This window comes from Tauraco erythrolophus, chromosome 9 (genome assembly GCF_009769465.1).
Source record: "Tauraco erythrolophus isolate bTauEry1 chromosome 9, bTauEry1.pri, whole genome shotgun sequence".
NCBI classification, from domain to species: Eukaryota; Metazoa; Chordata; class Aves; order Musophagiformes; family Musophagidae; genus Tauraco; species Tauraco erythrolophus.
This window is the reverse complement of record NC_141473.1, coordinates 14048178-14075488: the sequence shown is the minus strand read 5'-3', so window position 1 is coordinate 14075488 and position 27311 is coordinate 14048178. Positions and strand designations below refer to the sequence as shown.

Sequence of the window (27311 nt, the reverse complement as noted above, 5' to 3'; positions counted from 1 at the left end):
TAAGAGATCTCCCCAAGAAAACCCAATGAAGCAGTGGGAATTGCGAAAGAGACCTTTGATCGACCCTGAATTCACCAGATGAATCATTTCATGTTGAACAAACACCAAACCACACTGAAGAGACGCAACCAAAAGCCCCCAATGCCTGAAGCCACTTCAGACAACTCACTAAACCATCCAAGAGATTGATCGGATACATTACCAAAGTGCTACGATTTTCCTTATTACATGCATAAACCTTGACTTGCACTGAGAGACAATTTGACTCAGTTCAGCTGCGAAGAAAGGAAGTTCTCTCTACCACGTATTTGAGCAGACTATGAGTTTGCAGGCAGAGCGAGCACCCCACTGTTACTTATTAAGTTGCAGTAAATTGCCCATGCGATTTAAACTAAGATCAAAGGCAGACCAAATCCCACTCTTGTAATTTTGGCAAAAGCATCTCTTTGCAAAATCAGTGTTGAGCATGCAGAGTCAAAATCACTCTCACAGCTCACTGCTCAAGCACGAGGAACCCCAGTTCCTCTGCCCAACAAACCCCTGTGGACACAAGCAGGAATCCAGCTGCAGCAGAGTTAATTAGAAAGAGTCAATTGGTCTTTTTCCTCAGCTGTGCTCTCCCAGTGCAAGAGAATTAACCAATTACTGAAAAAATCACCTGGGGGAAAAGACTGCAGAGGGAACAGTTTTGCAATAAGTGTTCTTAATTTTAACTCCCTTTGTATAATATTTAAGTATTACAGTAACAACAAGCCTAGTAAGTATTTTCTAGCCAGTGCTACACTGCTGAATATTAGTGTCTCTTTTTCTAAAAAAAGTGACAGCTGTTGGCAATCCCTCCAATCTAACTCCTCCTGCTAATCCCCATCTGCCAAAAAGGTATCATGGCTTCAAGAAGCAGGCCCAGTATCTCAGGCACATTGTCATTAATGCTGTCCCACCTTACCAGTTTACACTTTGCTTCCATGCCTTCCTGGGCACGTCGTCTCTGGGGCAGCTGGAGAGGGAGCCGGGCACCAGCTGTTTGACCCATGTCCTTGCAATCACATCTAATACAACCTGGCTCATTCTACACCAAAAGGTCCCAACTGTGCAACCGCCCAGGAGACATCTTTTCTTGTTTCCTGCTTGGTCAGTCGGGAGCACTGACTCCGGTCCCTCAGGCTAAAATGATGTGCTCCTTAAAGTGTTCAGCAATAACCTAAGAGAGTACTAAGGATAATCTTTGTCCTCATCCCAGAACATACTCAAGCAGTTAGAGCAGGAATGGAAAAACAGGGTCACACCTGATACTGGCCGAGACTAGAAGAAGGGATGCTGGGGTGGGCAGTTCAAAAACTCCCAGGAACAGTCCAGTTTCCTACACACAGGTACTCAACACTTCCTAAGAAAACAGTCTCAGACAGGCCTCCCAAAATCCCAAACAAACCCCAAATCCACTCTCTCAGGGCCACTCTTTCCTAATTTCACCACTGATCTGCTCAGTGTCAGATCTCTCATCTTGCAGGCAAAAAAAAACTCTACGACAGATCCGTACCATTTTGCTTGCAGGGCTGCACAGAGGTTTCACCAGCTGTGTATGAGGTTTTCACAGGTCTTGGAGAAGCAGTTGGCTGGAAGCACAAAGCATCACTGCGTTCTCACTAATAGTCAGTCCTGGTTCCTTCCCACCACACATTTTTTAGCCTCTCTACACAGGAAGCTTTAAGAAGGAGCTGCCATCCAAACAACCGAACAACCACCACTATACCAACACAAACGTCTCGCTCCGTCCAGAAAGATGGCTTGCAACCTTCTAGTTTTACCTTTAGCAAATTATATTAAAGACTTGTAAGGGTTTTTCTCATGATCTCCTGCACTGCTACCCATTGCTGATGCTTTCACAGTAAGCACATGCTCCAGGGTGCTTCTGTAGTTCCACTGATGCTTGTGGAGAGTGCAAAGACACCAAATATAATATTAGTAAGTGGTCTCTGCACATTTTTCATGCACTGAACAGTGAATTTAAGCCTAAGAAAGGCAAAACTACTGCCAGTTGTTGTTTTTACCAGTGCTTCTGAAACAGGCCACAAGTCTCAGTGTGAAAACTACTGCCTTAAAGCATAAGGCACTGTGTGCTCCTCTTGGGTTTCCCAAACAAATCAGCCTCTAAGACAGAGTTAAACATCTGAAGGGCAAATGAGTCTCAGACTGCTTTGGTGAAGTAAGCTACGGCCATCCCAAAGCCTTCTTAGTTCACTGATAACAAATTAGTCTTACAAGATGTGTAAAAACTGGCACTGAATGTGCCAATGAAGACACTGAACAATCTTCATGTCAGGTCCTGGGAATGTTCCCCAGAAAATGAGGATGGAGAGACAGCAGCCAGGAGGATAGCTGGCCAAACAGCCAGGGTCAAGGACAGCTTTGGACAAGGAACTCAGTATTCTGGAGCAGAATCAGCATCCAGCTTTGTAAAGGGGACAACTTCAAGCAATACTGATTTTAATGGCAGCAGATCTGTAACTGCACAACTTGGACTCATGGGGATTGAAATCCCAGGGGTTGCTATGGCCTCTTCCTTACCCCAAAGACAAATGCCAATAACATTAAAAAAGAGCAGATATGGAAGCTGAAAAGAGAGAGCGTTCGTCTGAAACATCCCAACATCAGTTTCAGATCATCAGCATCATAAACCAACTTACAAAGAAGCTTGCTGATAATCGCCCCAGCTATCTCCACCAATACACATGTGACGTGGCACGTCATTTCTGAGTCTGCCAACACTACGAGCTTCAAATGTGACCCTGGCTCTCTTCCCCAAGTGCTGAGAAACTCTTGTTATGTTTGGCTCCCCCTTTGTCCTCCCTTCAGAAAACCAGCACGCTTCTAGAACGTCAATCTGGAATTATTTACTGTTGTTGAAGCTCAGACAGAAACCGCAGGCCACCTCTCCTCTCACCCAAGCGGGACACGCAGAGGTTGACCAAACAAAAGGGCTTCACCCAAGCACTCTAGCAACCTTGCCAAGCTTCTCATCGGGCAAGTTGCTGCCCGCTAAAATGATGCCCTTCATTTCCCACTCCGTTCCTGAGACATACTGAAAATTAGTTTATCTGCACTTTCAGAACATTAAATAGACACCATATGCTTAAAATTACCCTCATTAAAGCTAACGTGGGAACATAACCAGCCACATTTTCTCTCCTCTGCTTTTGCAAGTGGAGTGTCACTTGCAAGGCTTAGGGACTAGCTCTGAAACTCCCTGAAGGGAAGAAAACAAAACTGTGAAAGAACCACAAGATACTCTCCAACAAGTATCCTCCTTCACGCTGACACCGCGCACGGCTCAGGGACAGGACAGACCCAGGAGCCTGTCTGCTCCAAATTGCACCTGATTACATCTGGCAAATCATTCCACTGAGGTCAAACTTATTCCCAGGCAGCTGCATCTGGTCCCTGCCAACATGCACAAGGCTATATCCAGCAGTGCAAATTAACCCACTACAGGCTTGAAGTTGCCCAGACTGAATTGTTGTCATTGCCTGGGCTGAACAGTTCAGGCAAAACCAGTTGTATTTAGTCTGCAGTGACTGTGAGAATTGTGGGGCAGGGAAATCTATTTGCTACACACCTTTGAGGGTGGCCTCTTCTCCAAGAGGAAGCTAGTGCAGCTCAGCAGAGCAAAGGCTAAGAAGGGACACAATCACTCTCTACAAAACAGTGGAGAGCAGTGGGACAGGAGGTCAAACCAAACTGAGTGATGAAACCTGTTTATGCAAAAGGACAATACTGGCCTGAGAACAAACGGGGTGGTGTGAATAAAAACATCTAACATGGAAGTTACTATCAGAAGACTGAGGCTTCCAGTCAAGCCAAACCAACTACCTTTAAGGTTCATGTGTGGAAATGCAACATGCTTGCGTACCATTAATGACCTAGGTCTGTCCCAGGTCTATGTTCTACAGTCCCATGACCCACACACAATACTTTCAGCCATAAAATAAAAATTATTCCGTCTGCTCAAATTATCTACTAGTCTTGTAAGGGCTCTGCGAAGGCACTTCTGGCTGGAGGTACATTGCTGCACACACACTGCTTTCCCTGCCTGATCTGCCTACCTTGCAAAGAGGTGCTGACGCACAGAGTGTTGGGGGATCCTTGGATGAAAGGCACTAGATAAGTTCAAAGCCCGAATATATATTAATAGTCATACCAGACACGATACCTCTACAAAAATAAATTGCCACTTGACCCAAGGCTGGAAAGCAGAAAGTAATCTGCCAAGGCCCAGATGTATGACACTAGCCCATAAATGCGTGATGGGATACAAAAAAAAAGTGTATGGAGCAGAGGAGGGAGCTGGAAGCGATGATGTGAGGCTCGCTTCCTCACTGCGTGCACTGTTCTTCCTGACCTCATCTGGTCAAGACTCAACAGCTCTCACTAATATTAGCAATACGCAGCAAGGCTCAGAAGCCTGAGCTGGTGCCATACAGTTAAGTGGCATCTGGGAAAACATCAGAAGCCCCAGGCTCAGCCAAAGTGAAGTTTCATCCAAGCTCAGCACCCTGGTTTTAATGAAGTTAGATGGTAACTGCTTAATAGCAAGAGAGAACACAGTGTGCTTAGTCTGTAGCAATTGGCAGATAACAGACTTTCTGACCCAACCACACACCTTGACTGATGTGTTTAATAACAGTCAGCCTTGCCCCCAGAAATTTGACAATTTTTTTTTTAACCATTTGTACTTTGAGTCTTCCTATCACCTTTCAGCGAGGTGTTGCACAGCTTAATGACATAGTGGAGAAAAAACAATTTTATTCCACTTCACACCCAAGAATGTCATAATTCCTGCATCATTGCCAAGAGGCTGAACCTGCTCCCCTCCGTCATCTACCTGTGCCTGTATCGGAAGAATTCAGGATCTGCATTCAAACAAGCATCTCTCTCTCCTCTCTCCTCTGCTTCTAGACTAGTTCAACTGATTTGGGATATCATTTCACACAGGTCTTAGTATGAGAAGGATTGGACTGTGGCCAGTCCCAGAAAGATGAACTAGAGCTAAGGATGAGAGGCTTGTTTGTTTCAAGCAGATTGGCTCCCAACCACTGAAGGCAACTTCATACATCTTTACTTTCACATCCTTTGCAGAGACAGCTGGAAATAAGTCTAGAAGCAAAGCAAGTAACAATAGTTACAAGAATGTTATAAACGGTTTTATTTCATCTGTGGTGAGTGTTGTTTCTGACAGCTAAGCAAGTTAACTTATAATGTTAGCAATTTGACAACCAGTCTTTTTAATAGGAACTCTGCTATTGGGTTTCGAAGCAAACAGGAGTTAGCATGGGCAGGGTATTGCCCCTGGCTATGACTTGGGTATGATTTTATCAATTAGGAGCAAGGCTGGGCTGCAAAACCCTTCACCTTGTTTTGCATGCAGAAACTCATGAATCCAAGAGTTTGTCTTGGCTAAGCCGTCAGAAGATGAAGCCTTAAAAATCAAGGCATCTTTGGTAAACAGGTACAGGAGCCTCATCTAAGCTAAATAGGTTGGGAAAGTGTTAGCCGCAACTGCTAGACCCTACACGTTTCCCATAAAGCATCCGTAGGCTTTTGATGGACACAGAGACCAGAACAGTGGGAAGAAAGAGCCTGGGAACTCAGATAAAGCCCCAGAGTGAATGGACAATTGCTGACGACAGTACTGTGAAGTTGGCTTTGGTGCTTGGCTCCTGGTAAAACCATGACATAATGCTGTGTTTACTAGCAGGCAAATCTAAGGGTTGGAAATGGGTCTGTAAAAAAACCACTAACATGTTTTTTTGACAAGCCAACAGATTAACATCTATTGTCACTGGGGCAAGGCCAAACTTGGCTGGAAGAGGTCCAGGAATTTGATGTCACCGAGAGGCTTGAAAGGACGTCAGCTAAAGAGTGTTCCCATGTCATTTCAGCATTCACTGCTGCCTTTGCTGCCTAAAGCAAGCTATTAGCCACCATCACCTTCTCCGTTTAACCCTTTCTGGCACAACATGCAGTAAAGACAATGTGTCAGCCTTTCAGCATTAGGGGTTTGACCCAGATCTGCTACAGCCCACGTTAACCGGATGCAGAAGATTGATAAAGGACCAAGCAGGACAGGGTGCTGGCAGATAAAACACATACTCAACCCAGTTTGGGCTGTCAGTCCTTTGTTAGTACTAACTACAGTCTCTACCCTTCTAAAAGTAGAAACAGTGGGCATCATTAACTCATTTGACTCCTTAGGATGTTTTCAAGTCCCCTGTGATCCAAATCACACAGCCAGTAGCACCCTCAGCTTGGTTCAAGTCAAGGTCTTTATCATAACCCAGCCAACACCTCTCACACACAGTAAGACAACAGCCAAGAGGTTTCAGCTCCTCACCAACAAAATCCCAACACATGGACATCTGGACTCCCATAAATGCCAGTGCCTGGTAGAGAACAATCTCGCTCTACTCACCAGGTAAGTTAGAGCCCTGATGGCTTAGCATCACTGTATGATAACGTCATGGGCAGAGCCCCACAAAGCCCTCAGCACACAGGGAAAGCTTTGTGTCACCTCTCCCCAGGCATAAAGGCTGCAGTAAGCACATCAGTGCAATATTCTCTGTCCTTCTACAGACCCTCAAAATTTAGTGGAATGCCCTGGTGCTTGTCCACAAGTTACTCTTCAGTCCAGCCCTATTATATTTGGAAGGTCACCTGCGGCTCCAGAACTAAGACAATGGGAGATAACCCTATGCTGTGGGCAAGATCAGTGCTTTTCAGAAGAAGAGGAAAAAATGAAAGAATAAAAGAGTATTCTTAGGGTCTGGCCAGGACTATGACACCAGCTCCAATGAGACCTAAAGATCCTTTGCAAACCTCTGCTTTCCACCCCATTTATCTGACCATGTCCTCTTCTTGCTCAAATGCAGAGCAACACAGAAGTTAAAACAGAAGCAAAACACATGCATTCACAGACAAAGCCTCACATCAAAACTCCAATTCTTACCAAATACCTGCACACTCCCCCAACACAAGAGAAGAACTATGTAAAACAGTAATCCCAGTGTTCATCCTGGCCAACACCAGGGCACACAGATACAAAGTGCTGCTCACCGCTGAAAGGACTGGCAGAAAACCCAGCACTGCCACAGCCAAGCAATTTGGCCAACATCTTCAGTGGTGAGGTCAAGGGTCTGAGTGGCAATGCCTTGCTCCCATCCCCAGGCTGTACATCCTCAGATCCCGCTCACTTGGGCCAGAGCCTTAGTTTTTTCAAAAAAGGAGATTCCCTCCAAGATTGCGGTGCCTTTCGCACACCAGCACACACTGTCACTCTCCAGCGCCACCAGCAAATTGCCATTGCTATACAAAAAGCCACTGGTCCTTATGTCAAAAGGCTAGAGAGAGGTTTAAAAACAGACTGATGGACTCTCCTGTCCAGATCATGACTACTGCAATCTCAAAGGGTTGTTACTCATGATAAAATCACTTGAAGTATTTTTAAACTGAACTATTTATACTTATCTTTTATAAATTGGGGAGGTCTGTATTAAAGGATTAAATGCAAGCTACAGCTGCCCAGCTCAGAAACAGGTGGAAAGCCGCTTCCCCAAAACAGTCCAGAGTTTTGACACAGACCGTTATAATCACAAAGACAGCAGCAAAAGATTAAACAGAAAAATCTCTTCTTGAGCAATAACAGCCAGAAGACTCTTCGTACGCCTCAAGTGAGAGTATTTCGGAGGCTGGCTACTGCGCTAGATCCACTGAGTAAAACATCCTGTGTTGTCTTTATAAAACATCCTCTGCTGAAGCATTAGAGGAAAACTTACCTGGATTCAGAGAAGGCAAGGAACTTGTTAGGGATGTCCAGGGCTTGTAAAATACAGAAGATAAAGGACTGCTGCCCCTTGGTATATGGAAAACAAGCATGGATGTTCCTCTAGAACCAGACACTTTTTATTCTTCTCTACCTTCAGCCAACACCTCTAATCTCTTGTTATTAACAGAAAATATGCAGCCCTTTTGTTAATAAAATTAGATACTGCCACCAATGCTGGTTCAGGGATTCTGACAGTTTCACCTGATATAGATATATTTATAAAACACACACAGTTTCCCTCCTATTCCTGACTTTCCTCTGTCCCATCCCAGAAGCCAGCTCAAGAGCCTGTTTTAATCCCACTTAGGAAAATACTGAACTCCAGTCTTTCTTCCTGTGACATGTTTGGGAGATGGGAGGAGGGAGATGCACTTAATTTGCTCTCTGTGGCTTTCTTCCAGGAAAATACTTCACATATCCTTGTTTGTTTGTTTTTAAATTCTAAGTGATTTTAATACCAGTGAAAGTTGCTGGAGTGACAGCCCTGGGAAACTGCAGGCCTCTCACTTACGCACTAGCAGGGGCTGTGCCAGCTGCCCTGCTTCTGCTGAAGACCAGGAGCTCAGCTGCCTCTTGTAGCATCTATCCCACAAATAACTGTCCCACAGCTCAGGCTGCTCGAGATGAGGCAGGTATCAGAGTGCCAAATTTTCAGGCAAAGGAAATATACTGAGCTCAGAGACAGTGCAGCAGTTGCAGGTCAGGGGAATGGAAAAACTTTTAAAACAGATTTTCACAGTATTTTGCTTGGGGGTCACAGGGATATACTGTGGGCTTGCACTTGCTGGAGAGTGGAAAATCAGGAATAATCTTCTACCCATAAAAAATACATGTATGGGTTAATTTATTAATAATAACAGAATAGCCTGAGACACAGTAGGAGAACCTCCAGGCATAGTAAGGGAGCAATTAGAAATCTCCCCTTCACAGAGTTAGGAAAACAGTAATTCAGATGCTCTCTATTGCATCAAACCTCTGAGGGTGCAAGAATGCCCAGCAAGAGAGTTTCACCTCTGCCAGTGAGCTTTCCTGATAGGGAATACAGAGACACCAGAGATCAGACAGCAGCAGCTAGTAGCCCACTGCCAAGAGCCCTGCTACCAGAAAGACCATACTCCACACTTCACCTCAAATACCTCCATAGACCTTGGGACTTCAAGAGAGGAAGCAATGCCCCAGAGGAACAGGCTTATAGCTGGTAAGCATGGCTGGCATCCTAAATGTTTCTTCGGAGAGGAATGCAGCTTTTGCATCATCCCATTCATTACTGTGTCTGCTGAACGCTATTAGGGAAGCAATGGTCTGACTCCCATTTCCAGATAACAATCTGACCTTGCCATTCTGCAGCTGCTGCTCCCAGCGGTGGACCTGCTGGTAGAGGAATACAACCCAAACTCAGGGAGTTCAAAGCCTATGCTATCAGTCAGCCCTTAGCTAACACACACATCTTTACACTTTATAAAAGGTGAGTAAATCCTATTGGCTTTGTAGTAGAGTACACTGAGATCCAGAGAGGTTAAACAAACAATCCAAGGCTACGCCACCAGTAGAGGACATGCAAGCTCTTCTACAACACTGCACAATGTCTTGTATGTATCACACTGGACATTAGTTCAAACCTTTCTGGATGATTTATGAACTTTATACATGAAAGTCTGCACTTATAGGCATGTCCCAGACAGTGGAGAACCACACTTCCAGTATTTCAGAGGCAGATATGGAAGACTTCTGTCTGTAAAGGAGAAAGAATGGCAGCGTGGAGCTCCTGTTTAAACACAGCTATGGTTAGCAGAGATTTGGCATGTTTCTGCCTACGAACATAGATAGGGATGTCTTCCTTACAAACAAGTTTGCAAGAAGCCTATAAAATCACGCTGCTGACTGCTGAGAGCATAGGAGCCTGCTGCATCACTGCGTTTAGCTACCATGGTCTATAGGAAAAATAAAACACACCGCAGCGGTCAGAGAATATTAAGACCAATTAAGGATACACTGCAGCACACTAGTGCAATACGTGAAATTGTGATGAAAACACAGATCTGGGGATGTGTATTCTGCCCACAGAAGTAGAACACTCCCAGTCTAAGGACTTGCTTCATTACCTACACATTGGGCTCCTCTTCCAAAAACTGTAATAAGGAGTGGCTTTGCTGAAATCAATAGCTCAATAAAATCAAGAGGAGAATCTTTATGACTCAAAAGTCACTCTAAGCATGACAGTACCAGTTAACACCACCACACTTAGGCACTTACAGGTACTACAATGAATAGAATATCCTTCTGCTCTATCTTCACCCCAGGGCAATTTAAAGCGTCAGTACACTTTCCTTCTTCGTGCCCTTTGCAATGATGCCTAAATGATCACCAGACAGCAGCCTGGGTTACCATTATGTTGAGACCATCACCTGCTCAGCTAGTTGATGTTGTCTCACTGCCCCCATCTGCCTGTTATCTGTGTGTCATCATTTGTCTTAACAGCCCAGTGCAGAGACCATCTTTCAAGTTTGACTGCATGTTTTAGTGCAAAAGCATCCCTGCTCTGTAATAAAGGCTCTTACGCATTCCAAAAAAAACCCTGAATTTATAAATACATACAATGAGTATACCATATTACCAACATTTAGTGAATGAGAGTTTGAAAAACTGACTAGATTAGTATTATTTATTCACATAGAAGGTGGTGCAAAGAGCGAGCAAGCTAAAGTGGGAATGTTCTAACTAGGTTGCAAGATGTTCCACTTTAAAATCCTTTCAGCTAAAGAAAATAACTTGGTTTCCTTTTGCTGTCACCCCCACCCCAAATGTGATGATATCCCAGCCTAGAAGAGGATAACAGATCTCAGAGAATATGGTTTTGCTTTTATAGTAAAGGGAGATGCACTGTATTAAAAAGCATAGTAATTACAAACTTCTCGGTAAAACTTTCAGTAAAGCCTCTCTCTAAGGGTGTGAGCCAAGGCCCAGGGAAGCTACTGGGAGTTCTTTTTTTTCCATTGACTTGATCGTATCTGGTTTTGACACTACCTGATCAAGCAGCAGGCACCACCAATTTCAACAGTACGCTACTGTGTAGCTCTCTGCCTTCTTCATTTAAGATTTGCACAGCACGCTCCAGGCAAGGTGTCAGCTGTAGCTACAAGAAAGCATTCAGCTTCACAACGCCAAGCAGGGCACAGTGCTGTCAGCCCCCTCTAATGATCCTGCTCTTGTCCGTGGTTACTGGGGACCAATTGCCTTTGCGTGAGCAGGCGCGGATTAAGAGGATGCAGCATGAAAAGGGAAGATAGAAAAAAAAGAAAACCATCTCACATTAGAAGGTCCAGCTGTTTCCTCTCAAATGACTAAATTAGAGAGCTTGTACGTCACCTCCTGCCTCAGGTAGGGTCATATTGAAACCTTCTTCCTGTTTAATCCATATAAAATGGGAAATGAGTTCTGAGGAAGACAATGACAGAATATGAGAGTAGTATTTTTTCAGGCTGGGTACTTTTATCTGATAAATTGCAAGACTGCTTTGGAAGCCAAAGAAAAGTACAGAAAATGCTGCCACACGCTTCATGGGCGGCCTTGGGCCAAGCACTTAACCTCTCTTTGCCTCATCTTCCCACTGAGGGTAGTGGCATATACCAGGAATGAGAAGGGATGGGAGGAAGGCAATACCTCTGAGCTGCCCATCTCTCTAAAGGCTGAGTGCATGGGTGGGATGAACAGACGGACTGCTTTGGGATGCAGGAAGTCTGGGCTCCATTCCCTATTCCATCACTTGCTTCCTTAGGATGTCTGTTCATCTCTCTCTCCAGTCACACCTTCTGAGAAAAGGGCATGATTTGGCCTCTCCATTCCTCTCCCTTTTAGCTCAAAGCAGTGAGACTGGCATAATTTTGACTACAACGCATCAGGATGTGTTGCACAGGTGGGCCCTGGGTCCCATCCGCCCACCCCACTGAGGGATCTTACGCGGCCAGAGGTCACCTGCAGCAGCTGAAAGCATTTGTGCTGTCTTAGGACAATGTCTCCATGGTAACTGAGTCCCAGTGAAAGTCAATAGTGGCATCTTTGCCACTTTTAAAACAGAACTTGGAGGTTTTTGGAGCTGCAGTCCCCCGCTCACAAGCTTGCTAGAAGATTTTCTCTGAGCTTTCTTTTGGCTGCCCTCCCAGCACGCTGCAAGCTCAGCCACAGGAGAGCCAGTACAGGCAGCCTGCTGGGGTGTAAAGCCTCCTGCACTATTTCATTCTGCCCCGACCACAACAAATCAGGACAACTGTCTTGTCTCTCTATCGGTTTTTAATCTATTCCTAAGGCTGGGACAGCCGTTTACTTTGCAAACTGTTGAATTTAGATACTACTCTCCCTTGGCTGGATGTTAGCAACCCATAACTCTGCTGGAAGAAAGGACTGCGAGTGCTCGTTAATCTGCTGGGCTACTCTACTGCCCGCTGAAGAAGCCCTGAGTTCTAGAGGCAATAACTGCCACACAATCCATGATGGAAAAACAGGTAGATGACTAAAGAGTCTGAGCTACTTTGCAAACCTGCTCTAAACAAGCTCAAAGGACTGTACCTCTCTTGGGCACTTCCTAAGACAAATCAACACTGAAAAGACCTCCAAGAGAGAACCACATGCAGGTATGGTACTGGAAACCTAAAAGGACGCTGAGAAAGGGAAGAAAGTGAATCTCCCAAGGCAGTGAACGGGAAAAACCTGTACATTATGTTGGCTCATAAAACAATGGTGCCTGAAAAGTCAAAAAACCCAACAGGACGCAGACTAAAACCTCTACTGTTAGGGAAGAATTCCACTTGGATAAGCAACATTTCCATCAAGAATTGGTTGCAGTGATAAAGAAGAGGTTAGTCCTCTGAGCACTAGTGGGTGCAGGCAGCTTTGGACTAGCAAGGTTTGATCTCTCCTCCCTACTATTCCAGTTCCTCTGGCCATTTGGGAGTGGTGGCAAAGAACTGAACCAGAGAACTGTCTATCCACAGCTTTCAGATATTTCAGAAATACTGACTTCTTTTCTTCCTGACACATTTCATCAGACAGTAAAAAACAAAGAAAATTTTGTAGTCTGCGAAATCATAAGATTTGCATCTAAAACAGGCAGAGTGGTGGAAATGATCCTTAAAGTTGTATGTCTACCCCAGCAGGGTGGTGGTCTATATACAGAGAAAGCCGCAGCAAGGGAGAGGGAATGTTTTTTATCCCAGTCTGCTTTCTCCTGAACTCTCCTCTACTACACACACAGGGGATCACAGCCACTTTTGACATAGTCCTTGCCAACGCATGGAAGTTGAGTTCTGAGGAATGATGAAGTCACAGAGCAGACTGCTAATTTTCTGGCTCTTTCCCAGCAGCCTAGGCAAAGATAATAGTAATAATAATTCAGCCCAGTGAGCCAAGCTGGATCACGGCCCCTCGAAGGAAAGCCATGCAAGGTGTCTTGATGGGGGAAGGGGGAGAGCAGAAAACGGATCATACATCCTAAACAGGTACTCCATCTACTCATCTAACACTGCCTTCTGATTCACACCAGGTCCCTCACTGCGCTCTACCCACAGGCCACTGGCCATGTGCGCTCCAGGTATATCGCATCCTGTTCACTCTGGAAGAGATCTGGCTCACAGTCTCCAGTTCTGCTGTTTAAAAGGGTCAAAAAAAGCCAGGCTGAGCCTTTCTTAGCCATTAGCTGCTGGTACTCCTAGCACAAGTGGCACATGGAGATCAACTCAGACCTGCAGGCAGGGCCACACTAGACAACCCATTTGATGGTGCAAGCAGGGGGAATCCAGCTCCGTATCCCATGGTAGCAACGAGGGACCAACACAGGGACAAAGATCCTTGCCACTAAACCCATGACTTCTCCAGACCCGCCTCATCAGCGCTGGCCTTTGTATAAGCAGCAGCTTGCCACACAGAGAAATAAAGCCATGAAGATGCCTGATCACATCCGAGTTGCTCTTGAGCCTAAGCAGTAAGCGGAGCAGCTAAGCCACAAGGAACAGAGCTCAATCCTAGCAGTACAATTTTCTTCTTCAAAGCATGCTGACATTTTACAACAGGTCACTTGTGACAAGCATGCTCACATTCTCCTGGGAACAGTGCTGAAACCCAACACAGCAGGACTCAGTCCCTTATGAGTCAGCAATGCCAGTGCCGGAAGGAGGTTACCAACCATATCTATGCAGCAGAGAGATTCCTACAAGAGCGATCTCGAGACATTCAGAGACGGCATTAGGAAACAACTACCCTGTGGAGGAATTAGGACAGTATGCAGGCATCTCAGATGACTAAAATCAGCAACTCATCTCACTAACTGGAAATACACAGACAGGGCAGCCACTTGTAAAGCAAGAGCATTTTACCTTCCCTCCATGCTGAAAAACACACAAAGCCAAACTGCAACAGTAGAGTAGTGCTGGAAGAGGAAATCTGTACTCATGTATCCATCCCTGTCCTTGGGATAACACAGGCATACTTAGAGACCTCAGAAATTACCTCATGCATATAAACATCTAGTGAGATAATGCACATCAGTAACTACTCAGTCCTCTGTGGAAGAGCCAGTGGTCAGGGAGTGGGGAGGGAGGACTCCATTCATTTGACTTCTAGTGAATGTTTGCCATCACCCAGGTCCTGCAAAGCTGTGAACAGGTGAAGGTGCTAACCTCCTCTCACCTCCTTGAGAGCAGGATCAAGCACAGCTGGTAGGCAGAGGCTCCCTGTTGGGCTTCTAAAAGAGTCAGACGTTTGGGTAAAGGGTAATCTGTCTAAAGATAACCTGGAAACAGAGAGAGGGGAGGATGTCTTGTTTAAGCTTCTTGACGGATGGTTAAAGGAGGCAAGCATCAAGAGTGGGGTTTTTTAATAGAGAATGCATTTCTGGTTTGGGATCATTTCATGTTTAATTCAGACAATCATAATTTTAGACTAAAAGCCAGAGGAGCTACCCCATAAACAGACCAAACTTCAACAACTAAGAGAAGGATTTTCAGACTGTTTAAAACTTAGCAGAGGCTGGAAAAGGGATTTGGATTTTGTTACCAGCTTTTTCTCTTCAGAATGATTAACTGACACCTTCAACCATTAACCGCAACATCCTAATCCACCCAGCATTGCTCAGCCAATGTATGACCCCAGTTGCACCAAGGGTCTTTCCAACAAACCCAGACTTGACCTTCCTGACATTGTTCCTGTTAAAAGAAAAGGGAAGGGAGAAAGCAAGGAGATTTAACATTTAAGTATTACCAAGTGCAAACCAATTTTTAAAAGACCAGCAGTATGGAGAAAGAATAGGGAATTCATTTGGAAAGTCAAAAGCAGTAAGAGCAGCAGTAGCTTATATTAGGGATATAACATACAAGAGGCATGTGGTTATTGATCTAACCTTCTGTTTATCCTTTCACATGCTGTCATCCAGGGCCCTCAGCCAACCAGGTGCCATTGTGCTACCCAGTTGCTGACAGGGATGTGCTCCCCCTTACAGAGGGAGGAATTGCAGATTCCTTCCCTAGTAGTGATTTCCAAGGGGATGAGAGGGCTGGTTGAGTTCCTATCAAATAGCACTGGATCCAAGATTTTAATCTCTTCCCATGTGCAGAGCCCTACAAATCTTTCCGTGAGGTATTAATCTCTTCAGAAGTTTCACACACAGGGATCATAGCAGAGAATATGCAAAGCTGCCTTTTTTTTTTTTTTTTTTTTTTTTTACTTTCTTGAGTCAAGGCCACAAAGCTATAAAGCTATGCTCATATCATGAAAGACATCTGCTCCAGGGAATGATTCCTGGCATCTAGGCCAAGCTGTGCAGGGGCTTATGCACTACTCACATTTAGTCCTCTCCACATGCCCACAAGGCCTAAGATTTGCCTTCATCTCTCCAGGCCCCACCACGGCCCTGAAAGGTCACAATTAAAAAGAAAAGGAGTCACGTTAAAATGCCTGCAATACTTATGTCACCATCCACCATAGAAAGACATCTGATGCCAAGACACATGTCGTGTGGCCTGAAGGCATTTACAGATATTGGAGGTAGAAAGGCTTCTTGATATTACAGAGACACCTAAGGCAGAGAGCACCAAGCTTTGCACTCTCCAAACCATCCACAGGCAGTGGACAGCATGAAATGTCAAGTCATGTTTATGTTCATTTCAGAGGAAAATAGTTGTTTCATGTTAAAAAAAGAGCACAGAACCAAACTAACAGAGATCAAGGGATCAGACCCAGGGAATTGAAATTCTTTGACAGCCTGGGTTCACCCCGAGTGAGTTACTCTAGCCAAAATCAGATGAAACGCTGCAGCACATACATCCACAGCAAACTACAATCTAGGAAATGAAGAACAGTCAAAGACTTTTGGACCTTTGGGCCAATTCACTCATCTAAAAGAAAAAGATTTGCAAGGACATGGATGACAATTTAATTACTCCGATGCTTGTTTGTGAGCCGATACCCTATTGTGCCGAATACTGTACAGCCAGAGATTGAGAGTAAGTGAAAGGCAAACACAACACGCCATTTAGTTTGCGATTTTTTTGGCTAATAACAGGACGCAGAGGGATGTGGAACTGTTGTGCAGAAGACAATATTAGAAACAGTGTACTGAGAGGAGGGTGAAAAGAAAGAAATGGATTTGCCACTAGAAGCATCAAAGAGAGCTTCTTGTAACAGTTTAGGTTACTGTTACTCAAATGCAACAACAACAATCATCAAGGAAATACAGATTCCTTTCTGCAGGAAAACATGGGAAATATTTTCTTTCACAACTGTAAATACAGGACTTGAATCCTTGTTTTCTGGTTATTTCGCAACAAATAAAAACAGAACAGTGTCAATTTCTCTTGGCGATTGGGAAGGTATTGTTACCAGTTCTTTCGTGTATCTTTGTGCTTGGCAGGCGTACTTCTCTGATGCTGAATTGTGGCCAGCTTTCAGGTGAGATAACAGCCTGCAGCTGTGTCAGTCACAATTACAGCAGCAGCTTGCAAAAGCTAAAGAAGCCTTTCCCACCTGGAAGCAGTGAATGAGTAATAGACTGAACACACAGGTCCAGCTGGCAACCTGAGAGGACACGAGACCTAAAACTTCCACTCCTATGAACTAAGCACAAGATGCTTAATTCCATGGTAGATGAGAGCTTCAGCTTCACATCTACAAATCAGCATCTCTCAGCAACGTAGTGCCCTCTAGCCTTAAGCTAGGTTATGGTTAAGCCTTAGAGGAAAAAGCTCTGCGATATGAAATACTAATACAAAGCTTTGTATCTGATCTATGGCCTTATCTTTCAGGCAACCCATTCAAACGCTGACCAGCTCTGAAGAAATCTGGCAGGAGCACAATGCCAGGAAATACAGTATACTCAGGGCGATTTCACACCAGATGCAACACCCCCTCAAGCTTTTCCTTACCAGAGCTGGATGATTTACTTTCTCTATACACAAAATCCAACCTTCTGTGTATTAAAACACAGATCGTATTTTGAGGAAAGAGTTAAAAATGATTTGGTACAACTAGAATCCAGAAACAGCCAGACTGGGAAGAGACGAGGCTTTTCTGCTTATGTGGATGGGCAAAAGCTACTTCACTGTATGTTGCAAACTCCTGCAGGCTAACACACTTCCACATGACACCCTGTAATACCAGAGTCTAAGAAAGCTGTTAAAAAATCTTCTCTGGTGCTGCTCTGTTAGCAGTAAGGTGTGAAAGAAGAAAGGTGAAAGAGACATGAAAGAGATCCCAAACGCCTTGATAACCGTACAAACTGGCTCCCTCCTCAAAAAAAGGTCTCAACGTAACTTATGGGAGAAACCAAGTGAAGATGCATTCAGCACCTCCGGCTCACTGACTCTCTAAGCAGCAGAGGCTTGCTCCATTCCCCACCGGGCACTCTATAGTGCCGTGGCCAGGATGGAGACAAACCGGGGAGCCAAGAGACCTGTTCCCTGCTGTGCTGGACCTTGCTGAGCAAGAAGGGAAGAACCACCTTCAGAAGGGAAGGAAACTTCAAAACGATAATATAAAAAAAAAAGTCAATAGGCAAACAGGATGAAAAAAGGGCGAAGAAAAAGAGCTGCATGTCCATAGCTCCCGGACCTCACTGCCCCGGCTGCCCAGAGCCCCGCGGCGCCTCACCTGCGTCCCCGCAAGGGCAAACGGGGAGGGCGCGGCGGCAGCCAGCGCTGCCCGGGGGCGAGTGCCGTGCCCAAGGTCAGGCGGGGGGCGGCTCCCCGGAGGCAGCACCTCCCGCCCCGGCGGGGCACGCTCCGCGCTCCGGCCACCGCACCGGGCCCCGTCCCGTCCTGTCCCGCCGCGCGCACACGTGCGCCGCCCCCCGCAGGCGGACAGCCCGGCCGGCGGCGGACCGGGGGCTCGGCCGGGCCCCGCCGCCACTCACGTAGTGCTTCGAGGGGTTCCTCCGCTTCTCCACGTCCACCACGTTAGCGTCCAGCACGCTGTAGGACAGCATCTTCGCGCACCCCGCGGCGCGGCTCCGCTGCTCCCTCTCGCCACTGGCAGCACCCTCCGCCGCGCTGCCCGCCGCGGCGATGCCGGCCGGCGCGGCGGAGGGAGGGAGGGAGGATGCCCCGGTGCCGGCTCCGCCCCGCGCCGCGGCAGCCCAGCTCCGCGCCCTGCCCGCTGCCTCGGGCTGTGCACGGCCAGTGCGGCGGCGGGAGGGGCAGGGCTCGGCCGCCGGCCCCGCCCCCGGGGGGCGCCGGCGGGACGGGACGGGACGGGACGGGACGGGACGGGAGGGGAGCGGGAGCCACCGCCCCCGCGCGGCGGGGGGCTCGGCCTGCCCTGAGATGGCGGCCGCCCGCGGCTTTCGTTCGGGCGCCCCTCGCACCCCGCGGGTCGGTGACGAAGGCCGGGGGGAGCCTCTCCGTCCCGGAGTCGTCCCCAAACCCGGCCAGGCTCCCACTCCCCGCCTCGCCCCGGGGCTGCTGAGACACCCCGGCCCGGCCGCAAGGAGCCCCCGGGAGAAGGGACTGCGCGGGGCAGAGGAAGGGCAGGATGCCTCCAGGGCCCTCCATCCCTGCAGAAAGTGTCCGAAATAGCCTTCCCAAGCGGCCGGCCGAGGTCACGCTGGAAACCCGCGAGCAAGAAAGACGAGCTTTGGGGAGGTCGACGGTGCCCTGGCCCGCGGGAGGATCAAAGCTGGAGGAAGGTCACACAGACTCTCCAGTCACAGGGGCTTTTAGAGCAATAAAGCCATTCTGGCTCTTTGTATATACATATATAGATAAATGAGCATCGTCTTCCCCAGTCACACTTCAAGAAGAGTTTGCCCTAGAAATTTCAGGGTGGTTTTTTTTTTTCAATAATGCATCATTACTTTGCATACGATTATTTGAAAGTTACATCAGAAATGGAAACTTACGCGTGATTTTCCAGTGCTCAGCTCCTTTCATGGCATTCATTAGTTATTCACCAAATTAACTGAAGTCCCTAAGATCTCTCATTCCTCTGAAGCCTCTTCAACAGCAGCCCATGCAGATTTTCCAGTAAGCTTCCAGAGTGCTGCTGACAGCTCCAGACCTACGAGCCTAGGAGCATAGAAAAGCCCCGTACTTGCCGTGAGAACGGTCAGTCTCACTGTGATTTCATTATACACGCTACAGGCACGGTTTCTGAATTGCAACTTTTACAAGCCTTATTAGCCCTGCAACAATGATCATAAGAGAGACTCAGAGTCACAAAGCCTTAGATACCTGAGCCCGAAGGCTGATGTTTGAAAGTGGTTGGTTTCCACCAGCAGCTTAAAAAAAAAAAGGAGGAACAGGAGCTGCATCATCAGCACACAGCTACCAGCTGCTGCCAGGTGGGAAGCAGGTACCTACTGCATAATGCCAGGGCAAGATGCTCTGAGCCAGCCTTCTCCTCCCTCCTCAGCTGCTATACACATTTTACCAAAATTAGTGAACTGACATAAAATGTTAAAATCCCAGCGTCCCGCCCTAGGATGCGTGCAGGCACACGTGAGACCAACTTTAGGTAACTGTAGGGAGGGTGACAGAGGGGAAAAGCTGATGTGTCCACCTCTTGTCACTTCTCAGGCTTGGCTTTTCTCCTTTAGTGCACCCTCTTCCCTCGTCTTCTTTGAAGGACTTCCCACCTCTAATCCTCATGCATGACACAAGGCAGCAGAGCAATTATTTACATTAGAAACATTCACTGTTTAGACTGGCCGAGAAGTCCCTGGTGTGTAGAGCAAACAAGGAAAATTCTTCCTTGAAAATGTAAATATTCAAATTGATATACCTATTGATAAAAATACGCCTGTCGTGGCCAGTCTTTTGGGTCTTAGATGCCTCTTTCATGTGAGCCACTATCAATATGTATCACACGTTCCATCTCCATCATTAAAAACACTCAGGGTTTGTTTTAAATCAGCTTTCAAAACATTTCATTGTGAGGGAAAGAGACAAAATACATCATTCTCCAAACACTCTGCCCCATCCTTCCTGACATTCTTACTAATTGGCATCTTTCTACCGGTATTCTTCTCATCTGCTCATGTAAGGAGCTACTGTTTTCAGTCAAATCTGAGACTGCTGCTCCCTTGGTGTCTACCCTGTACTTTCATGGCATCTGGTCCACTGTTCACCTTTCCTGTAGTCGTGACAACTTCATCCTCCACCGCTCTAGACAACGTTCTCCAGCTGCGAAGCCTGCCCAGCCCTTTGTTCGTACAGCTCTGGCTCCCCTCCTCCTCCATCGTCTGGCGGTTTTGTGTTCACTGCCACCTTCTGCTCTCCTTGTTTGTTTGCTGCATCCCTCCATCTACATAGGAAAAACGCACGTTGCTAGGGGCATGGATTGTTCTTTTAAAATATGTACAACACCCAGTCTAGTGGGAGTCCGATCCCAGACTATTGCAAGACTGGCAGAAAAACAACTGAAACCCCTTATTATGCTGCAGGCTTGGGAAAATCTGCTTCTCTCTTAGGCAGCAGCTGGGAGAATGCAGCTGACGGCGCTTCCCAGCCTTGTGCTGGAGAGCTGGGCTCTGGCTGCTGGGACTGAACGAAAGACTGAGTACAGAGCGAAGAGCACAGCAGGCTTGTTGGATGACCAACCTCACGTGCAGAAAAGCCTGTACTTGACTAGGACCATGAACACAGGCCAAGGCGCTGTGATTTTGTAGGAAAATAACTAACTCTAGGGATTTTCATCCTAAATTTCCTAGTGTTTATATTTTTTTCTTAAAGTCTCCATCACTGAAGTCCTATCATTACATGGGAATATCACTGCTATCATTAACAATTTTAATATATATATATTAATATCAGTAGTAACAGCTGATTTACTAATTCACCTTTACGGTCTCATGCTTCCAATAAAATTTACCTGAGGAACACCCTGGGAAATTCAGACTTCTGAAGACTGAAATAAACCAGCTATTTTAAAAGTTTTTTCTACTCATTTGCTAGATGGGTATTTGGGCAAAGATTTTTTTTTTTTTCTTTTTTTGACCAAACAGGTAATCCCATTAACCTCACAGATCTAACACAGCTACAGCCCAGCAACATAGACTCTGCTCCAGTTACAGCAAAAGCTGATGCGTGACAGAATGTGTGTGTGATCGCCTCAGAGCTGGAGACTTGAGTTTTCGTATTTCAAGAAGACTTTGTCATGCTGGCAAGTTTTTTGTAAATAAGCATTTGAGTTGTAAATTGAAAACACTTGGGTCGTGAAATCAGCGAGAAAATAAAACAAGGGACAGATTTTTCTGTGCTCCATTAGGGACATTTCTGATGCCTCTTATTAATTCATGGCATATCACTGTAGATAAGGAAACGCCCCTGAACATTAATCATACTGTGGCCTAACAGCCCTGTCCACAGTGGCTCGAGTTGCTGTTAAAGATGACTTTTCTTTCTTGATTCTGCTTTTCTGTTTGCCAGAGCTGGGCAGCCAGGTCGAACAGTGTTTTCCTGTCCCACTAGCTAGGAGAGGCTCTAACGGTGCTCAGCACCCTCGGGGGAAGCAAAATGCCCGGTGAGCTCAGCCCCCTGGGGGAAGGGGAGCGTTTTGGTGCTGTGCATGACAGATTAGCCACACAACTCATTACTGGCAGCTAGAGTTGCATGCATAATCTGCTAGACGTGGTACTAGAGATGTGCCCCTTAGGGTTTTTTTGGCTCTGATGTGCAGCAGCACAACACAGAGCCTTTGTTACGCTCCCATCTCAGCTTCTGTACTTACAAAACCTCAGCTTCTTAAAAAGGCTGCTTTCCATGCAGTCCTTCCACTTCAGGGCTTCAACATACACGTCTTCTGATAGGAGCGACAAGAATAGTAGAGCCTGTCTGGCATTCAAATCTCAAACTCTGAAACATAAAGCAAGATGCAATCTTTTTTTCTCATTTTTGAAAAGCCAACTGCATTCCATCTTCTTGGGAAATTACTGCTCTTCAAATAAAATTCACTCTGGAGATAAATAGACCCAGCTAACGTGGTAGAAGGGAGCCGAAGAAACCAGCTGCAGTCCTGGCAGAGCAGCCCCCACCCCGAGCACAGTAGCGTGCCCCTTCCCCTCCCAGCCTCCTCACAGGGAGTGCTGCGTTATCAGCCCCCGTGTGCAATCTAATATAATGGAAAAAGCAAAATAATCTTTCCCCCTGCTAGCAGTGTGCATGCTTTCCCAACGGCATAACGGCTTTTACTTACATTATGAAAGTGCAGCTTCACCCTCTTGACTTAAATTATAGATTATCCTTTTCTTGAAGCAGCTATCTGACAATTTAACCTTTTCATGACTAACGTTTTTCAGTTCTCTCTTACCAGTTGTGGATGAAGGATTTCTAATTGCAGTTTTTGCACTGCATGCTCTGTTTAGGGTAGTAGCAGCAAATTGCAGACTGTTTTCATCCACGTACACCTTGTACTTTTCCATTGTTATGAAAGCTTTGTAGAGATCTGTTGACATGGTTAGAAAAAAATAAAACAAAGCAAGTCCAAATTACACTTTTCTTTATGTATTATATATATGTCAGGCTTAGGTTTGAGACAGCTGAAGTTTATAAAACCGATCACAGGTTTGGTTTGGGATTCCCCCGGTATCTTCCCTGATGCTGTCCCTGACTTCAGTCGCCCATGCTGTTCTCAAAAGAGCACATTTTGAGACTGGCTTCTACCTCATTCTCTGCAAAAAACCTTGGCAATCCATTATTGAAATGCAGGCTTGTTACAAATAAAGTCAATCTAGGAAGAAGTAGTCTTTCTCATGTTACCTCCAAGTATATATATATGGGCACTGAATCTTCCATATTAACAAATTTAAAATGTCCACTAAGCCCTTTTAAAAACTTGAATTTCCTTGTTCACTATTCCTACTCATTTGACCCCTTCTAAAACAAAAAAAACCCAGTAAATTTTATTTGGCTGCATATCCCCTGGAGAAAGCAGAAGAGTTTAACTGCCAATACCCAAATCAGAAAACAATTGACTGATTGAATTATAAAAATGTATCAATAAAACCTTATGAAAAGTTAGTTATGGAACTGCACTTAGACCATAGATGACAAAAAGCACAAGCTTGACACTGTAAGGAGAAATTTGTAACATGCAAGCTCTACCACTCAGCAGTCGAGTACATTGATTTTTTTTTTTTTTTTTTTTTTTTTTAAGTTACCTTCATGCAAAAGTGAAGTGGTTTTCCCAGCAGAGAGACTTCTTTAGGAGCACTTTTGGACCTCCTCAGCAGCAATGCCATCCCATGGGTACACACAAATTGTACTTTTTTTTCCCCTCAGTCATTCGCCGGTTAGACTTTCTAGGGCACTAGTGGAGATGCTTGGAAAACTAAATTCCCTGTAGTATGTTTATTGCTGGGAAATAGGAATGAGGTCATCCAAAATCAGAGAATTTCTCATGAAAAGTGAAGCTATGGTTTCTCTAGCAGGGCCTGGTGTAGGTGTGCTTTTCTGCTTAGAGTAATGGACAGACCATCTACGTAATTCCAAGCATTTATTTGGATCCAGATGTGTTAAGCCATGGCCATGCAGCACCAGGGATGCAACCCTAAAGATCATTTCACTAACTAAAGTCTTTCTTAGCCACTGGTAAAGTGATTGAGGCACACAGAGACCACCTAAGAGACAAGGGCAGCTTCTCCCTTCAGGACTGTTTCCATTAGTTAGTAACAGCATCTGGGCAAGTGACAATTAAATTGTCCTGAACATTTTGATCCTCAAAGGCATTTTGGCAGCCAGCTCTTAACTTCAGCATCTAACTTGAAGCATCCAAGGCATTGGTCTTTTAGAAAGGACAAAATACGTTGCAGCACAGAGGAACTGTTAAATTATAGTATACGGAAGGCAGAGGAAGAGCGTATAAATATTACTGTGCTCTACATAAATTTGTCCAGCTGTTTATGATAAATGTTCTCTTACTCCATTTTTTCCTGCCCTCATTTCCTCCTCTGCTTTCTAATTGCAGAAAATAAAATAGTACAAGTCCTTGCTTTCATGACATGCAACACCTGCTGCCTGTTCTGAAACAGATGTCTAAAGCATCATTAGGCAATTATTTCTTAGCCTTTGTCAATGGGACTAATTTCAAACATCTTTGTGCTAAATCCTCCTCCCTCAGCTTCCTCTGTATTTCTCATCCTTTCCTACATTCAGAGTTCCAACAAAAACTCCTCTCTGTATCAGTTTGCTCCTGTTATGTTTGTCCTGGATCAGTGCACTCACAGAAGGACAAAGAGAGACTATAACTACTTTGAACCAGGAATTAAGTTCAACAGACTTTATTGGGGGAAAAAAGACAAGGTGAGGGAAGAAAACAATAAGAGAGTATTAGTCAGCAGTGGAGGCAGTAGTTTCAGAACACCAGCTGGCTTGTTACAGCTCTTTCTTTTTTCCATGGACATTACAGCAAAGAAGAGTTTTACATGCACGCAAGGACAACTCCTACACTCTCAATATATGAGTTGAATGACTTAAATTTTGGCAACAGGAGAAAACTCAACTCCAAGCACTCTTTCTTTTCCTTACCACCTTTGTACATAGCCAAAAAAATCACATGCTAGAATCAGGTAGGCTTGTAGGGCTTGCTTGACTCTGTTGTTGGGGAAGACGTTTGAGGGAACCAATTCTTCCCTCCCATTTCCAAATATCACACTAGAATTTGGATGAAGCTTCCACTCCTGGGAGGAACCATGAACTTGTCAGACAAGTAACAGACCTGGCACGTGCTTCATTTAATCACATTGGCTGTTAGGCCGTGACATACACTTACAATTTATCTTACCTTGTTCACAGCAGAGGTAGGATGACTTTCCTCTCTGCCTTACTTTTAACTTGGAGAAATCCTTCTGCCTGGTAGGGAAGGAACATTAATTCTTCCAATCAATAACAAAAAGCAAGTTAAAACAAGAGCTGTAGGACATGTCGTGCCAGGTTAATTGGCACTGCACTGCTCAGTGGTTCAACACTGGCTGAAAATTGTTCCTTTAGGTTATTTCTTTCACTAGCAAATTCCTGGTTATATTATGTTCTGGCAATCTTGTTAATCTGGGCTGGTTTCAACTTGTAAATTACTGTGACTAAATTAGTGTAGCCTCCATTGCACATTTAAAAGATATTAGTGGGAATGGGCTGGTGGCATCCCTAACAATCAGTTCCTCAACTTTGTACCCTGATGTAGATGCTATACCTTTACTAGATTTTAACAGTTTGATTTGCAGTTTCCCATCGTGAACGCCTGCCTTGAGGTGATCTCTATAAGCAAACTTCAGAAAAAACAGTCCAGTCATTTCTTGAAAGAGTGCTGCAGAAAGAGTACTTCTTAGAATCATAGAATTGTTTAGGTTGGAAAAGACCGTTAAAATCATCAAGCCCAGCCATAAACCTAACACTGCCAAGTCCACCACTAAACCATGTCCCGAAGCACCACATCTACACGTCTTTTAAATACCTCCAGGAGTGGTTACTCCACCACTTCCCTGGGCAGCTTGTTCCAATGCTTGACAACCCTTTCAATGAAGAAATTTTTCCTCTTATCCAATCTAAACTTCCTCTGGCACAACTTGAGGCCATTTCCTCTTGTCCTGTCACTTGTTACTTGGGAGAAGAGACCAACACTCACCTCGCTACAACCTCCTTTCAGGTAGTTGTAGAGAGCGGTAAGGACTTCCCTCAGCCTCCTTTTCTCCAGGCTGAACAATCCCAGTTCCTTCAGCTGCTCCTCATAAGACTTGTGCTCTAGACCCTTCACCAGCTTCATTGCTTTTTGGACACATTCCAGCACCTCAATGTCTTTCTTTTAGTGAGGGACCCAAAACCGAACGCAGTATTCAAGATGCGATCTCATCAGTGCTGAATATAGAGAGATGATCGCTTCCCTAGTCCTGCTGGCCACACTATGTCTGATACAAGCCAGGATGCTCTTGGCCTTCTTGGCCACCTGGGCACACTGCTGGTTCATATTCAGCTGGCTATTGACCACTACACCCAGGCCCTTTTCCGTCAGGCAGCTTTCCAGCCACTCTTCCCCAAGCTTGTAGCATTGCGTGGGGTTGTTGTGACCCAAGGGCAGGACCTGACACTTGGCCTTGTTGAACCTCATACAACTGGCCTCAGCCCATTGATCCAGCCTGTCCAGGTCCCTCTGTAGAGCCTTCCTTGCCTCAAGCAGATCAACCTTCCCACCCAACGTGGTGTCATCTGCAGACTTACTGAGGGTGCCCTCGATCCCGTCGTCCAGATCATTGATAAAGATATTAAACAGAACTGGCACCAGTACTGAGCCCTGGAGAGCATCACTTGTGATCAGCCACCAGCTGGATTTAACTCCATTCACCACAACTCTTTGGACCTGACTATCCAGCCAGTTTTTTACTCAGCCAAGCATACACCCATCCAAGCCATGAGCAGCATTGCTCCAGGAGAATGCTATAGGAAACGGTGTCAAAGGCTTTACTAAAGTCTAGGTAGTCAACATCCACAGCCTTTCCCTCATCCACTAAGTGGGTCACCTTGTCATAGAAGGAGATCAGGTTAGTCAAGCAAGACCTGCCTTTCATAAACCCGTGCTGACTGGGCCTGATCACCATGTAGTTTGCAGCATGTAATTCTGCAGTTCTTGTGACAGCTGAAATTACAAAAACGAGTTCCTTGGGACTGTCTCGTGTGTGGTTTCTCTAGTATTGTATGACTGAGTTTCTTCCTTCCCCTTAATGGAGGCACTAATTTGAGCTTCCCTCTTTTATCCATGCATCCATTTTCTAAAAATGTGCAAGATGGTAACAGCTCAGAGTCCTTCTCCCCTCTTAACGAGCTAATAGATTACAAAGTCACTTGAGATGCTGGGACAGAAGAGGTTGACAAATGCTCAGACACACAGTATAATCATATCAGAGTATAATCACACTTTCTCAGAAAAAACAGGCTAAAAGGAGAAACACTAACTAGTAGACATACAAACATCA

At 45.6% G+C, this 27311-nt stretch overlaps 1 protein-coding gene across 3 annotated transcripts in view; it reads right to left on the bottom strand.

The window, feature by feature from the left end:
- The window catches only part of SH3PXD2A (SH3 and PX domains 2A), a 261074-nt gene extending 242733 nt beyond the window's left edge, over window positions 1-18341 (bottom strand). For all 3 annotated transcript variants that reach the window (XM_086616386.1, XM_086616387.1, XM_086616389.1), the window contains exon 1: window positions 18270-18341. In XM_086616386.1, the coding sequence (XP_086472512.1) occupies window positions 18270-18341 (72 nt within the window). The remainder of the gene's footprint in view (window positions 1-18269) is intronic.
- Between the last annotated feature and the right edge of the window lie 8970 nt (window positions 18342-27311).